The sequence below is a fragment of the Alexandromys fortis genome, unplaced genomic scaffold (genome assembly GCF_014885135.2).
Source record: "Alexandromys fortis isolate MF-2015 unplaced genomic scaffold, M_Fortis_MF-2015_v1.1 scaffold_30, whole genome shotgun sequence".
Classification (NCBI taxonomy): domain Eukaryota; kingdom Metazoa; phylum Chordata; class Mammalia; order Rodentia; family Cricetidae; genus Alexandromys; species Alexandromys fortis.
The window spans coordinates 6,117,781-6,133,930 of record NW_026067922.1 but is presented as its reverse complement, the minus strand read 5'-3'; the positions used below and the strand labels follow the sequence as shown (position 1 = coordinate 6,133,930).

Below are 16,150 nucleotides of genomic sequence, written 5' to 3'. Positions count from 1 at the left end.
GAGGATCTTAACCTGCGTCTGTCTGGAGTGGGAGCATCATGGCGACTCACTCACTAAGCTTCTTTCTCCCAGAATTCTCTTCTGTTTTCTCCACCCACCTAATTTTCTGTCCTATGAGGGCCGAGGCAGTTTCTTTATTATTACAAGACCCACCTCCATCAGGCTAACCTGGACCCTGTCTACAAATGTAATGGAACTTCTGTAGCTCTTAAAAACCTAAAATTCTTTTATTTTTTTCATCATAGATCAAGACAATCTAGCTGCAAAACTGAACATGACAAAATATTGTATCACTATGGACTTGAGATACTTGATAAATTAGAATGGAACACACTCTCTAGGGGGTGCCCGCCCTAATAGGCATATTTAAAACCTCTTCATTGAGTCTCAGTTTGCAGGCTATAAACTCACCCATTGTAACTGTACAATTCGATGCTCTTTGGGGTGGGGATGGTAAATTTACAGAGGACTGTAGCACTCCTATAATGTAATTCCGAAGTATTTTTTATTCCTTAATTAGACCCCTCTTACCCCTGTCCCTTCTGTCAACCAAGACTCAGGCAACTGCCACTCTGCCTCTCTGGGTCTGACTAGGCCCATAAACAGAATCCCGTGGCTCTGGCAGCAGTGCCTTGTGTCTGGCCGCGGTGGTTTCTGTTTCTTGAGATTTACCCAGTTTAAGCTCTCATTGTAGCCCATTCCTTGTCATCGCTAACACACTGTCCCTCCATACAGGTTTGTCCCCCTGTTTACCAATTAGAGAGCATGTGTGTTGTTCCCATTTGGGGGCTATACGTATTTGTAGGCACACTGTCGTGAAAAGTCTTTGCAGCCACGAGCACTTACCTCTCTAAGGCCGTTTTGACGCGAGAAAACTGGGCCTATCTAGGAAATACCCGCATCACGAATTAATTGTGGATAATTAGCTGACCTGGGGGACTCTCCTCACTCTGCTCTTTCGCTCATGCTAATCTACAGGCCTTTCGGAACTAACTTCTTTGCAAGCTGAGTTTTAAAGCTCTCCCTGACGCAACAAATCGTGAACCCCTTGTCAGCTGGGATCATGTCATTTTTTTTTCTAAATTCCCAAACCGAGTATGTGTGACTGTCATCCCCATCCAAAACTCTGAATATCTGAAATAAGATATGTCGTTTTCTTCCCTGATCCTCTCCCTAATTCGTGACTCTCCATTTAACCACTGACCTATATGCTTCTTCTGCTCCAAAACCTGATAATCACACCCAAATATTCTTCATCTAATTTTCTTAAGATATACACATATCTGTTTATATTATTCTCATTGAAAACCATTTAAGAATTCCACTGGCATAAATTTAAATTCCTTATACCCTCTGAAAGAGAACTTTCCAGACTGCCTTCCGCATCCTCTCTGGAGCTTCATTCTTTACCAACACCCTTCTTGACTCTTCCCCTCTACTGCCTTCTCACTCCATGTCCCTAGCCCCAGCAAATTAAAACGATTTATTTCACTCAACTAATACTTATTGAAGCCTTATTATGTGACAAATATAGTGCCAAGAACTGAAGAAGTGAGAAAAACATGGGATTTCTAGTTTCATGGAATGTACTCTCTGTTGAGGAAGACAAAGCAACTATAGACATTGTCTTAATTAGCGTTCTATTGCTGTGATAAAATGCCATGACCAAAATCACCTGGATAGGAAAGAGTGTATTTCTTCTTACACAACCAAATCATACTCCCCTACTGAGAAAGTCAGAGCGGGAACTCAGGCAGAGCAGAAACATGGAGATATAAACGGCCCAGAAGCCAGGGGAGCACTGTTTACTGACCCGTTCCTCGCGGCTGTTGCAGTCTGCTTTCTTATACTGCCCAAGAACCACCTGCCCAGGCTTGGTACCGCGCCCTGCGTTCTAGATTCTGCCCATCAATCACTAATCAAATGACATCCGGGCAATCTGATGGAGGTACTTCCTCAAACGATGCTCTTCTTTCCAAGTAACTCTAGCTTATGTCAAGTTGACAGGAAACCAGCCAGCACAATAATAAAGTGTGTATTATATTCCACTGGGGAAAGAGGTATGGGTTACCATGGGAACGTACAGCATGGGAAGTGAAAGGAAAACTAAGTTTGCAGGGATAAACAGGATCTGATTAGGTGACAGGGAGAGAGAAAGCTCTCTGGCTTTCTGGGTTTCCTGTAATATCACCCACCATGTTCTTTCCCCCCAGGCTATCTACAAAATGGTGGGCACCGTGATCATGATGAAGATGAATGAGGATGGCCTCACGCCTGAACAGCGAGTGGACAAGATCTTCAGCAAGATGGATAAGAACAAAGACGACCAGATTACACTGGATGAATTCAAAGAAGCTGCGAAAAGCGACCCTTCCATTGTTTTACTTCTGCAGTGCGACATTCAGAAATGAGCGGGTGTCAGTGCTTGGACTGCACAGAAGTCTTGATGTTCCATTCAGTCTGCAGCTATTCACACACACACACACACACACACACATACACACACACACACACACATACACACACACACACAATTGCTTGGACTACCTATAAATGGACTTGCTTCTTGTGTTTGAAACACTTGTGTGCATGAGAATGTCATTTGCTAATGAATTTTAAGAGCATATATTATAAAACAAACCCGGCAACCTGCCACAGTGTGATTCGTGTTAACACCATTTCATTAAATCTTCCTCCAAAGCCTGGGCAGAAGCGTGCCACAAAGAGTTCTATGATTTCTTGTACATGTTTTGCTAATGCTTGTGTCTCCTTGATTATATAATGTTAGTAGCACTGAGACCCCCATGGTAATGTAACTTAAGTATTGGCTGTGTCACCGTTCTCCTGTGAAACTGTACTGGACAGAGCCACAGGAGGGGCCCTTGGCTCCCTGTCTGGCCCCCACACAGCTTGTATTATCAGTGACTATAAATGTACTACATTTGCATGCCTTTTGGGTTTGCCTTAATTCTTACCTCATTTGTATCCTCTCAACCTGGAAAGAGCTGTTTTTGGATGAATGTGGCATAAAACGTAAAAACCCTGCTAAATGATAAATTAAGTATATCTAGCTATATATCTACAGACACAAAGGTATTATTTATTGAAAGCAAAACATCATGACGAGAATGTATTGATTTCTGCTTGACATTTCAGAGGCTTCCAGAAAGGTGGCAATAGATGTCCCAAATAAATTTCTAACATTTGATTTATTTCCCCACTTCTTCATTTATAATTTTCAGCTTGATGTTCATAAATAGTCAGGGGTCAGCTTGCCATGGCTTACTAAGTCCACCCTTGAGCAGACAGACGTCTTTGGGATTTGAAGAAAGAATGAAAGGGGGAGGAGTCACTTTCCAACTCCTCATCAGCCCCTCCGCTAAGGAGGGCAATGGATATGGCATGTAACATTGAAAGAAAACAGATTTGTTCATTCTGGAAAACAAATGCTCACTATGTAACAATAAACTTTATCTCAGTGTGACTTTGGCGCCAACAACGTATTATGTACCATACAACTCTGGAGGCACAGTTGGTGGGCAGCCGAGGGGGGCCCTCCAGGGTCAGTGGGAAGGAGAAAGCATGCGATTTCTTTATGTTTCACTATGGAACATAACTGATCCTTCTGACTCTGGGAGGAGAAATCTCATCTAGGACTCTAAATCGGGTTGGCATTTTTGGAGCATGCCTGGAATTGGGCTTCTTCACACAGGGCAGTCCACTGTGTTTCCTGGGATGGGGACCGCTAGATCTGCATTACACAGGAGCTACTGAGCCTTTCAGGGACAGCCATGGTGATCACAGAACCAAACCAAAAAACAAAAAGCCTATCAATTTTATTTTAATTGACATAACTTCTGTAGAGCCAGCGCCTACTTATATCAAAGACTGCAGCGTCTTTTCTTTATTTTTGGTGTTTGACCTTCATGAGCATTGCAAAGCACTTTTTACCAAGTGTCTCTTTTCCCCCTAGCCACTTCCCTTTGTCTTAGTACCACTAAATGACACCAAGATAGGATGATTCCATCTAACTAATTGTGACCAAGCTAAGCTTCCTATTTACTCATCGGACACCAAGGTACCTAAATTCTGCCCCCGGAGATGACACTTCCATGCATGAATAGAAGCCCTTGTACCCTTAGCTCCTGTGCATGGTGAGGTGGAGAAGATGCATGGACAGAGAGGTCTGTGAGATGTGGCACCTACCACTACTGTTCCTTCTCACTCAGTGAGGATAGCATGGGCAAGCTGGGGGTGCCACCTGGTTAAATGAGGCTCCAGTGAACCATTCGTAACAAAGCTTTGCTGACTGCCTATTAGCACCCAACCCCATTCTTATGCATGTGTTTGTGGAGGCAGCCCATGCAATGCTCATGAAGGTCAAACACCAAGATACAGGAGAAAACCACAGCAAGGTTAGAGCAAGGGGGAGGGATAGAATAAGGTGGTAGCTCTTTCCACAAGTGTGGTGAGGGGACATTAGAAGACCACCCAGAAGGACCACCGTAGAGGGAAATAAGGGAAAGAGATCGGTAACTGATGGAAATTAAATCCTTCAGCAGGCACACTAGTTCTTTTCGTAAGTCAAATGTAGAAGCCGAGTGAACAATGCAAATCCTGTACGCTTGTTTAGTCCTCCTTGGTGTGATTAGTGTAGACTGGCTGGCACAGTTGACCCTGAAGCAAAAGTCATGTGTGCCCTTTGGGTTAGCATTGCTATTCCTGATTATATTGCCCTCCCCATCCTCCTCCCCCCCCCAAAAAAAAAAAACCACTCACAGAAGGACCTATGAGGACATGCCCTAGGACATCCGTGATGGCTGTTTGGGGTATAGGCAGTGGAGTCAATCTACCAACTTATCAGTAGAGGATCAGGTAAGTAGAATATGAAAGATATCTCAGGTTGGCATCCAATGTAGCCACTGGAGAGGAGACCTGGCATGCACAACATGGAAAATGTTTTAAATGCTGAATGGGAGAAAAAGAATAGAACCTGCTACACAGTATAGTAGATATACAAATGGAAGGCAACCCACAAAAGGACTAGAGTCACATTAGGTGAACGGTGGGTGGTAGCAGAGGTGGTTTCATTACTACTACTCCATAATAACTCAACCCCCAAATCTAGTAACTTGAAACAGAAGCATTTTATCACCTCGTGTTGAGTGTTCAGCTGGCTGACACTGGTTTGGAGTCTATGGTGTACTTGTACTTGTGGCTGCGGTGGAAATGGGCCTCGGGGCCAGGGATGGTTGGACCTAAAGTTTTCTCTTCACAGGCTAGCTTGTGTTTCTTTACAAGGTAGCCTGGTAGCAGCAAACACTTATAAGGTGATCTCGGCTCCAGCACAACATCCCTTTTCTTTTGTCCCTTCCACTGGAGTTCCTAGTTCCAAGAGAGCCATATCCTATCTCCTGTTAGGTGAAGCGAGGATCTTGGAGAATATACAGCACAAGGGATTTTGTCATCATCTTCATGACAGGATACACCAGTCTAACCTACGGCCACAGCTCACATCTCATATCCCATGGGAAATGAAATATGTCTCCCAAGATGCTGTAAGAGCTGCATGTCGTAATTTCTTTGGGATCAGCTTGAGGCCTGATGTCTCATGACCTAAAGGCTCTTTGGATGCAGCATACTGAGAAACTCTTAGGGTTTCTATTGCTGTGAAGAGACACCATGGCCACAGCAATTCTTATAAAGGAAAACAATTGGGGTGGCTTACAGTTCAGAGGTTTAGTCCATTATCATGGTGGAGAGCATGGAGGCTAGGAATATGGTGGCATGCAGGCAAATGTGGTGCTGAAGAAGGAACTGAGAATTCTACATCTTTTTTTTAACTTATTTTATGTGTATTGGTATTTTGGCTGCCTATATGTCTATGCCCCAAACATGTGAGTTATGGACAGTTGTGAGCCACTATGTGGGTACTGGGAATTGAACCTGGGCCTTCTGGAAGAGCAATCAGTGTTCTTAACTGCCTAGACATCTCTCCAGCCCCTGAGAATTCTACATTTTGATCCAGTAGCAACAGGAAGTGAACTGAGACACTGGACATGGTTTGAGCATATATGAGACCTCAAAGCCCACATCCAATGACACACTTCTCAAACAAGACCACACCTACTCCAACAAGGCCACACCTCCCAATAGTGTCACTCCCTGTGAGTTTATGGTGATCAATTACATTCAAACTACCACAAGTACCATTTTTTTTTTCCTTTTCTTTTCTTTTCTGAGACAGGGTTTCTTTGTGTGGTCCTGGCTATTCTGGAATTCCCTCTATATATCAGGCTGGCCTCAAACTCAGATATCTATCAGCCTCTGCTTCCCAAGTGCTGAGATTAAGTCCTTTGTACCAACGGGATAATTATTTCCCCTCAAACACAACATGAAGTGGTGATCTTCGCTTAGAACCATTATAATAGGGAAAGGAAATAGGAAAAGGACACAGCTTTTCTAATCAAGGGTAACTCTAAAGTCCAGTGACATATATCCTGGAAGCTTGATGGGGGCTCCAGTCTATTATCTACATGTAAAATCTTACAACTACCATGACTTTTAATACAATTCTTTTCAAAATTTTCTATTGTGCTTTTCTGTGTATGATGTATATATGTGTACTTTGTGTGTGCCTAGTACCCACGGAGTCCAGGTATTGAGTCCTCTGGAACAGAAGTTACAGGCAATTGAGACCTGTTATGAGGGTGCCAGGTCCTAACTGCAGAGAGCTTCTCTGTGACACTGGTATGGAATGAAAGCCTAAAGGTATTAACAGGGTTTCTTTCGACAGCCCTGGCTGTCCTGAACTATTCCTGTAGACCAGGCTGGCCTATAACTCAAGAGAGATCCTAAAAGTGTGTGCCATCACTGCCTAGCCAGAAGGAAACACTGCAAAAGTCTTAAACACCCACCTAAAACTTCCTGACGCTGATGCCCTAGCAAAAGGATTACGTTGTCTGACCTTGGATTTTTTTTTTCCTTCCTTTTCCAAGTTGAAAGCAAGGTGCCATTTTTATTAATAGCTAACTTTCAGTACAGGGCTTAGGCCTTTGGGGCCCTGAGACCAGTTTTCGTTCCTTTTAAGGAGGCCTGACAATATGGGATTGGTTTTTGCACTGAAGCCTTTTTCTAAATTTGCAAAGCTGTCAGCATCTTGCACACAGGAATGAGATGCAAGTTTGGACCCTTAGATGTCACTCTCATTGTATCACAGGCACCAGGGTTCGGCCGAAAGTACTTTCCACAGTCTTGACATTCTACTTTATTGTGTGTCATTTCCTGTTCCCCAGGAACTATGCATCCATCACTTTACTTAGCTTCCCGCATCCTAATCATGGCACTTCCAATTCAGTGTTTCTCAGTAAGACTAGCTGGCTTTCTGTTGCTTCCTCAAGGCCATTTAGATTTGTGACATTCTGTATCCAGTACTTTATGAATTAGATTTAGTTTTACTTTATAACATTTACCTTCAAGTATGAAGATCTGTTCCTTTAGCTATAAATAAACCACTCTGAACTTCAATGTCTTGAAACAGTGTCCTGTCCTTTAATTCCACAACGCATTTGGTTTATTCTGGCTTGGAATCTCTCCTGCTTTGAGACACAGGAAGCTTTGAACAGCCGTAGAGTAAGAGCACAATACCTCTTCTACCTAATATCAAGGCTTCTCCACAGGAGCAATTTCAGCTTCCTCCTATGGCAACCATGAGGGAAGTAGCTCACTCCTGTCAAGCCTAGAGGATCCACTTAAAAGTCCTTGAGTATTCAGAGACCAACGCAGGAGTTCCGCTTCTCTTCACTGTCTATTCAGATCTAGCCTGGGACTACATAATTCTACCAGATTCCATTACTTGAAGTTACACTCTACCCAGAACAAGGAAGGTTGATGTGGGATTTCTCTCTGTAAGCACTAAAGATGTTTTATTACCAGTGGTTAATAAAGAAGCTGCTTTGGGCCTATTGCAGCATAGAATAGAGCAAGGCGGGAATTCCAAGCAGAGATAGAGGAGAAAAGAAGGGATTCAGGGAGACACCATGTAGCCACCAAAAGAGACAGACGCCTGGGAACCTTACCAGTAAACCACAAGCCTCGTGGTAAAATATAAAATAATAGAAATGGGTTAAGATGTAAGAGTTAGTTAGTAGGAAGCCCAGGCTAATAGGTCAGGCAGTGATTTAATTAATAGTTTCTGAGTGACTATTTCGGGTCTGGGCAGCTGGGAACAAACGAGCGGTCTCTGTCTACTGAGAGTCTCCACAATGCAAGTTCCTGGAACGTGGAAGGGATTTGCTGTTGTGGCCACCTGTGAAAGGTATTACCTGCAAAAGGTAAGGAAGGGGGAAAGAGGATGTACTGTACACATAATGCTGAGTGCGCGTCCAGGAGCTGAGATGTTGACTCAGTCCTCTGTAACTGAGTCCCACTAAAGCAGTCACACCTCAGCAACCAGAATCCTCACTGACTTCCTTCATACCCTGGGGTTAACCTCAGAAGGGGTCAAGTTGGCAGCTTCAAGGATACAACTCCCATCACCAAACACCTAACTTCCTTTCAGTAGGCTCCACCTCCTGATGTTCCACTACTACCCAATTACCACCACAGGCTAGAAGGAAACCAAATTTTTAACACATGGGACATCAGGGGACACTGCAGCAATAGCTGTGTAAAAGCATTAGTATGACTGGAATACTGCCTTAGGGCATTATTCACATTTAACCTTTATTCCTACATCTCATTTGTATTCAAGGAAAAATTTGGTGTGTGTGTGGGGGGAAGTCTTGTTATGTAGCTCTTCTGGGAACTCATGACCATTCTTATCTTCTGGCTAGGCATACTGGGCCACTCAATCACAGCACCCTTGGTACAATACAATGCCCAGTTTCTTACACAGAATTTGAGCCAGTCCTCCCACACATGAAAGGGAATGGAAGAAATGAAAACTTGGAAAATATTTAAAATAAGTTGTTTATTAATCTTAGTAACTATACACATACTTTGGCTAGACTAACTACTCTTGTCATTTTGTGAATAATTCTGATCATTTCCTGGGAAGAACACTGAGTGTGTTAAGTTTTAAAATCAAAGCTGTTTTGGGGTGTCTAGGGATTTTAGATCTACCTGAATGACATGTATAAATACCTGTTCAAGAATTGGCCCAAGTTAGTCAATTAGTCCTTGTCCAGTTCACAAAAGCATAACCTTAATACATATAAATTTTACGTTTTATTTTTGGAAGTTACACATAGTTTAAAAGAACAATAGCTTTTAAAATTTTCCAACGGATGTTATTACTAACACAGGATGGCTTAATATTGAAAATAAAACGTTTTGACTGTCTTCAGCAGGAGCAGCTCAGACTCTGAGGGCTGCATTTCCCATAAGGCACTGCCTTCAGTGGGAGAAGCTCAGACTGAGGGCTGCATTTCCCATAAGGCACTGCCTTCAGTGGGAGAAGCTCAGGATCCGAGGGCTGCATTTCCCATAAGGCACTGCCTTCAGTGGGAGAAGCTCAGGATCCCAGGGTTGTACTTCTCATTCTGTAGAAGCACATTTAAAACCGCTACAAGAACTCAAATCACTGAAACTCTTTAGCTACTGGTAAATTCCACTTCACTTTTTATTTGAAAGAAAAATGTATGTATGCTAAAATAGTTCTGATACAAACGAGTTATGCTGCATATGGGGGTGGGGAGTTTAAAACACTCAGCAGTTTCCTCTTTCTGTATCAGACTAGAAATGCGTTTGGATTTTTGGCAACTATTCTAAGAATACATTCCCTTCCCCACCAAAACAAAATCATATTTTTCAATAACTATATAAGTACGCTTGCTTTTAAAAATAGTACTTTTCTCAAAATATTTCCTTTTCAAGTTCATAAATATGTATTCTGATTCTTATTGCTGGTAATAGAGGGAGTGCTTCTTGCTGCTATTCAATGTTAAAGGTTAGTCCTAACCTTAGTAGCTGTTACAGAACACAGGCACTAGTATGCTCATGTTTTCTTAAAAATCAAAACTAGCAATTTTTACAATAAATTCAGTGAAGAAACTCTTCACTCTCTGTAAATTCAGGGTGTTTCTAATGTCATTCCACTATCAAACACAGGCTTTGACCCTAGCTACTCTGACAATAGGCACGCACCTCCCGGTCTTCCCAGTCCTGCTCTCATGTTTTCAGTCCTCATTGTCACTTTTAAGATAGTAAAGCTGCCCAGGCTGGCCTTGAACTTACTCTATAGCTTAGGCAAGCCTAGCTGATCTTCCTGCGCGAGCACGCGCGCGCGCGCACACACACACACACACACACACCCCACCCGTGGCAGTACCACCAGAAACAGAGGGCTTTTACACTAGGGAGACAAGCTACAGGTCAAAATGGGAACTCTACCACACAGCCCTGGCATGTTCTTCCTTGGGTAGAAGACAGTTTAAGGACAAAGGAGAAAGCATTGTTGGGACTGGCAGCACTTCAGTAATTTATCAAAGTGCCTAATAAAAGGTACTTTTGCCAACTTAAAATTAATGAAATATAGTGATTAAAAACTATACCCCAGGGGCTGGAGAGATGGTTCAGTGGTTAAGAGCACCGGCTGCTATTCCAAAGGATCTGGGTTCAATTCCCAGCACCCACATGGCAGCTCACAACTGTCTGAAGATCCAGTTGTAGTGGATCTGACACCTTCACACCAATGCACATAAAATAAATAAACCATAAAAAATAAAAATAAATAAAAACTATACCCCAAATCTATAGTTGTACCCTAGTGCTGAAAATCAATGCGCAAGCAAAGATTTTGCTTAGTATATCCAGACTTATGTAGGTCTCTAATACTTAAACTAAGTGTGCAGTATATCCAGTCTTGTGCACTGCATCCCCCATTCCATACTGAGACATTTGTTAATTTTAAAAACTAGACCGTAACAACCTGAGTCAAAAGTAAACATCAGGTGCTCAAACTTTTATTATAATTCTTACAAAATACTATAGAAATGAACGCAAACTGAACAGATATGTACATGTGCATATGTACAAAATTTTACTCCTGAAAAAATTTATAAAAGTAGATGGTAAAAACAAACAAGTAAAACACAGAAACTCTAAAGCAAGCAAACTTAAAAGGTTTAAAACCAGTATTGTGAAATTGGTTTTCACAAGGAAAGCAGTCATTTATCTATTGGCAGCGGCTGGTTTTCTAGGCTTTCCACAATCGATGGATCAGATGAAAGGAGATTTCAGAATCTCTCTAGTCTCATTCTATTTCATCTGCCAGTCCAGACCCCTTCACAATCTTTCAGCAGGAGGGCAAGGCACTAAGTTGTCAACTGGTGTTGTCATCTTCCTCCTGAGTCACAGGTCGGAAAGGCAATGTGGCTTGCCCTCTTTCAGGATCAGACATTCGAAGAATTCTAATCAGTTTACTTGAAGGAAGTGAGCTAGAGGAAGCAAAATTAAACACTCAGTTTCCCCCAAAAAAAGTTTCTACTCATTAAATATTTGCACTCACCATTGGTTCAGTCCCCAACAATATGAGCAATCAATGAATGAAAACTTCCTGCTAGATCCTACTATTTTCAATTTGGATGAAAAGAGAATAAAAAAATTTTATGTCAGCTATTTCACATTCTTGTCTAGAGTGGCCTGTATATTCCAAATCAAACTTCCACAGAATCACAATCCTTCATGGCAGAGGATAGCTAGCAGAGCAGAGCTCTTTCTAAGACTAGTGTTTCTAAGTAACCAAGAATAAAGAGGAGGAAATCTGGAGTCATTTATCTTACACAGAATTACTAAAATCAAAAACCACAAAGGAACAAATTCAAAATCAAGTCAAAATTACTTTTGAGTCCATTCATTTCTTAAAGAAGGGGCAGGACATGAATAAAAGTCTATGCACCTAGGAAAGCAGAAGTCATCTTAAGTCTGCTGAGCAAGAAAAGGACTAAAGCCTCCTCACCCTGGTTATTTACTTCTGTATTTAAAACCATGCCAGTTCTATGCTGTTTTCACTCAGGACTACTTTGGCTGGCTGGGACTCTGTGTGTGTGTGTGTGTGTGTGTGTGTGTGTGTGTGTGTGTATGTGTGTGTGTCTCCATACAGATTTCTCTACCATGGACTGTGTGTGTGTGTGTGTGTGTGTGTGTGTGTGTGTGTGTCCATACAGATTCCTCTCCCATTATTAAATGGTGCATATATTTAGAAATGAAAGATGTTCTGAAAGGAAGACCCATTGAGTCTCAGACACACTGAGCTCAGAATGTTTGCTGGATGATACTGGGTATCAGGGCACACAGGTCTAGACCTACAGAATGAGACACCTTCATCTGGCAGGTATGACTTTGGAGCCTTGTATGTGTAGGGAGGGGTGTTAAGTTATGTACATCACTTCTACATGTAATCAGAAAAACAAAACACACATATGTGTGTGTTCACAAAAAGTTTTAAGAAGTTACCTCATGCTTTGAGGAGTAAGCAAGATAAATTGTCTAAAACGCTGGGAATCTGCCATCTTAAGTATCATGTCCATTGCAATTCTCCTATTAACCATATCCTGAAGAAAAAAATGATAAAAGTTAGGACTGGTTTCGCATCACCTATTCCTGTAAAAGCACATTCTATTGGCTGAAACAAACTTCTAGAATTTGGTTCATTACTTTATATACAATACCACATAGATCATTTATAGAAAAACAGTATCAGAAACTATAAAAATATCCTCCCAGGTCATTTCTAGAGACATGAATATTTATATTATGGCTTCCTCTTTCAAACACATGTAACAACTAAAATAATAAGAAAATATACCAATAACACAATTATTAAGAATTAATCTATAAGTACAGTAATAGTTAATTCCTCAGGATAAAGACAAAACATGTCTAGTTTCAAATTTATCCAGTTTCTTAGAATTTGGCAGTCACAAGGCATCACCAAATCAGCATCATTGAAAGATAAGCAGACTTGAACACACAATGCATGAAAACATTAGACAGGCATGGAGCTTGGAAAATTATAGGTTAGTACAGCTAAAATTTTTATACCGTTAAGGGTCTCAATATTACCTTACAAAATTACATACTTTAGATATAACCAACTAGGGCTTTTAAAAGAGTTACCATCGTCAGGCCTGTTTTTACAAATCAACTCCCCTAAAACATGTGGAAGATGGGCTGCAGAAGTAGCAAGACAGTCCGAAAGCCTAGCTCAAGAGGATACTACAGCAGCTGGAGGTAAACAACAGGAGGTAGCAGAGCCACACGAGGAGGAAGAAAAGGGTAGAAACTTTTGCAGAGGGTCAAAAAGGACCAGTCAGCGTGTAAGTCAAAGGGAAGTTAGTCAGATATACACAGGTTTTAGAGCTAGGTGATTAGAGTGGTAATGATAATTTGTCATTAACAAGGTAAAAAATTTAGTAAAGAAAAATGTTTTGAGAGAAATAGCCACTCGGTCTCAGATACACTGAGCTCGGATGCTGACAGTTTACTGGATGGTGGAATGGTAGTGGAAAATCTAGACTGCAAATGAGATATCAGGACAGAAAACATCCATCAAGTAGGTCTATAAGCAGATAGTATTTGGAGCCTGTAGGGAGGAATATATATGACATCAAATCTACACGTGACCAGAAAATTAACAATACTGTAGAAAGCAAACCGAAAAATTCAAACACTCGGTGATATCAGAATTGGGAGGTAGAAAGTCAGACTAGAAAGAGGACACAGAAAATGTAAATCCAGAAAGAGTGTAGAGGCGATAAGAGAACACACCCCAGAGGGAGGTCAGGTGCCAAGTACTCCAGTAAATAGAGACCAAGCTGATCAACAAGCGCTGCTGTAGAGCCTGCACCCAGACTACAATGCATCAATAGTGAGGGCATTGTTAGATACAGAATCTCGTCTGAGCCTCACTGCAGCCCGATGAGGTAGCAGATAACAATGTCATCTATTGCATGGAGACCCCTGAAGGGTAAATCTAAGTCATTTGAAAAATTGTAGCAGACCAAGATTTCACAACCTTTTTTTTTAACCCTTAAAGTCAAATGTCCTTGCATCTGTTACCTAGCTTGCCTTCATGTTATTCTTTTGAAAAGCCTGACCATAACTCAAGGAGCCAGTCTACAAAAGCTATGTGTTAAGAAGCAAAAGCTTTATAATTATTTCTATGTTGATGGCAATAAGCTAGGGAAAAGGCTGAAGGAGAGAAAGCCTGCCAGGTGGACACTCACAATGTATATCGTTAGACAAAAGCTGGAGTATAGCTGGGTCTCTAGAGGACCACAGTAGCCTTGGAGATAACTAACCTATAGGGTTTTCCCACCACTAACATCACAAACTAATGTGGCAAGGCATGCCAACCCTGCTGTGGAGAAACAAAAGATTCTTCCTTTCAAAACATTCCAAACAAATAAAAATTAGAAAAATTAAAATTCAACAGTACCATGTAGACATCAAACTCATCCAGGCATCTGAAAGGTGATTCGGCAATGGACCACAGGGAAAGGATGAAGCACACTGTGGAGAAAGAGCGCTCACCGCCGGACAAAGCACGCATGTCATTGAAGGAAGCTTTATTTCCCTCTCCAGGCTGAACCTTTAAGGGTGACCACAAGAAATAGGTTTATAGTTAGAGAGAGAGAGAGAGAGAGAGAGAGAGAGAGAGAGAGAGAGAGAGAGAGAGAGAGAGAGAGAGAGANAGAGAGAGAGAGAGAGAGAGAGAGAGAGAGAGAGAGAGAGAGAGAGAGAGAGAGAGAGAGAAGAGGTAAAGCTAAGATCATTTAGAAGTTTGAAAGAATCTACTCCATTCAAAATATTTTATATTGTAACAGCAAGCTATCCAATTTTTGTTTCACTTTAAAAGAATTAAACTTAGGGGCTGGAGAGATGGCTCAGAGTCAAGATGCTCTCACAGAGGACCCAGGTTCAGGTCCCATCACCCACAATGCGATCTATGCCCATTTATGAGTCCAGTTCCAAAAATAGGATGCCTTCTTCTGGCCTCCTCAGGTTTCAGGCATGCACTTAGTGCATAGACATACACGTAGACCAAAAGTCCATACACAGAAAATAAATCTTAAAAAATTAAATTGAGTACTTTTTGTGACCTTAATGGAACCTAACATGCCAAAATTCCAAAGGTATGACAACAAATCTAATACTTAACCAAACATCATTTATTAAAACGAACAATTTAAACTAGTTCTTCGAAAACTGTTACCAAGTGAAGCATTTTACTGAGTTAATTTTTCATTACTAGAATCATAGTGACATCTAGTGGTTACACAGCTTTAATAATTGAGATTGTCAAAACAGACCCACTTAAAGAGGTTTACCCAAGAACAGTGGAAATGGACTGAAAGACATTTTTAAAAATAAATTTTAAAACTCTCCAAGGTAATAACAACAACAGAAAAATCAATGATATTAAAAGCATTCCTTTTGCATAATTTCCTGAGACAATAATATAAAGAGATAGTCTATTTTATTTTGACAAAACTGCAGACATATTATATATCTAACAAAGTGAAAAGTTTTATAAAAGTATCAGGCATATGCTATTCTCAAATGAGCATACGTTCCTTTTTTGATATTTTAAAAGGCTTACAAAGTCTGAATTTAAATGTATACTGTATATCACATTTGGAAGACACAATGCCCCTAAGGAGATAAGCATTTATTATACTTGAATTTACATGCAAAAGTAGATGGGTTTTCAAATTAATGCCACTTTCCTCCCAATAGCAATGTAGTAGCTCTGACTCCATTTCCTTACCAACCGAGTTTCCAGTCCTGCCTATGTTTGTGCTTTGCTGTGACTAACAACCTGAGCTCTGCCCACGTGCTTAGCCTCCATTTGAGTAACTATATTTTCTCGTTTGAGTATTTGGTGATTTTAAAATGGGCCCAAGTTTTTTTTTTCTTTTATTATTCTCAAAAACATCTAGATAAGTTCTTTTATTATGTACCAAAAATTACCTTTCCCTAGGCAATAGCCTCCCTTACTATGGCTACTTTTTAAAATTACTTTTTGTGTCCTATTTTTTAAATCTTCATGAAAATACTTTACTTTTTATTAGGAGGCAAGGGTGGCACAAATTAATGGAGCATGGTGTGTTTATTTCCACACATATAAAGCACACACCAGTCAAGT

The 16,150-nt window shown here is 41.0% G+C and overlaps 2 protein-coding genes across 6 annotated transcripts in view; one reads left to right on the top strand and one right to left on the bottom strand.

Moving 5' to 3' along the window:
- The window catches only part of Vsnl1 (visinin like 1), a 113,380-nt gene extending 109,920 nt beyond the window's left edge, over window positions 1-3,460 (top strand). For all 3 annotated transcript variants that reach the window (XM_050141929.1, XM_050141931.1, XM_050141930.1), the window contains exon 4: window positions 2,214-3,460. In XM_050141929.1, the coding sequence (XP_049997886.1) occupies window positions 2,214-2,411 (198 nt within the window). In that variant the 3' untranslated portion in view covers window positions 2,412-3,460. The remainder of the gene's footprint in view (window positions 1-2,213) is intronic.
- Window positions 3,461-10,935: 7,475 nt separating this feature from the next.
- Smc6 (structural maintenance of chromosomes 6) overlaps window positions 10,936-16,150 on the bottom strand; it is a 57,210-nt gene continuing 51,995 nt past the window's right edge. For all 3 annotated transcript variants that reach the window (XM_050141810.1, XM_050141811.1, XM_050141812.1), the window contains 3 exons: window positions 14,441-14,593; window positions 12,457-12,554; window positions 10,936-11,438 (listed from right to left, as the gene is read on the bottom strand). In XM_050141810.1, coding sequence (XP_049997767.1) covers window positions 11,324-11,438; window positions 12,457-12,554; window positions 14,441-14,593 — 366 coding nt within the window. In that variant the 3' untranslated portion in view covers window positions 10,936-11,323. The remainder of the gene's footprint in view (window positions 11,439-12,456; window positions 12,555-14,440; window positions 14,594-16,150) is intronic.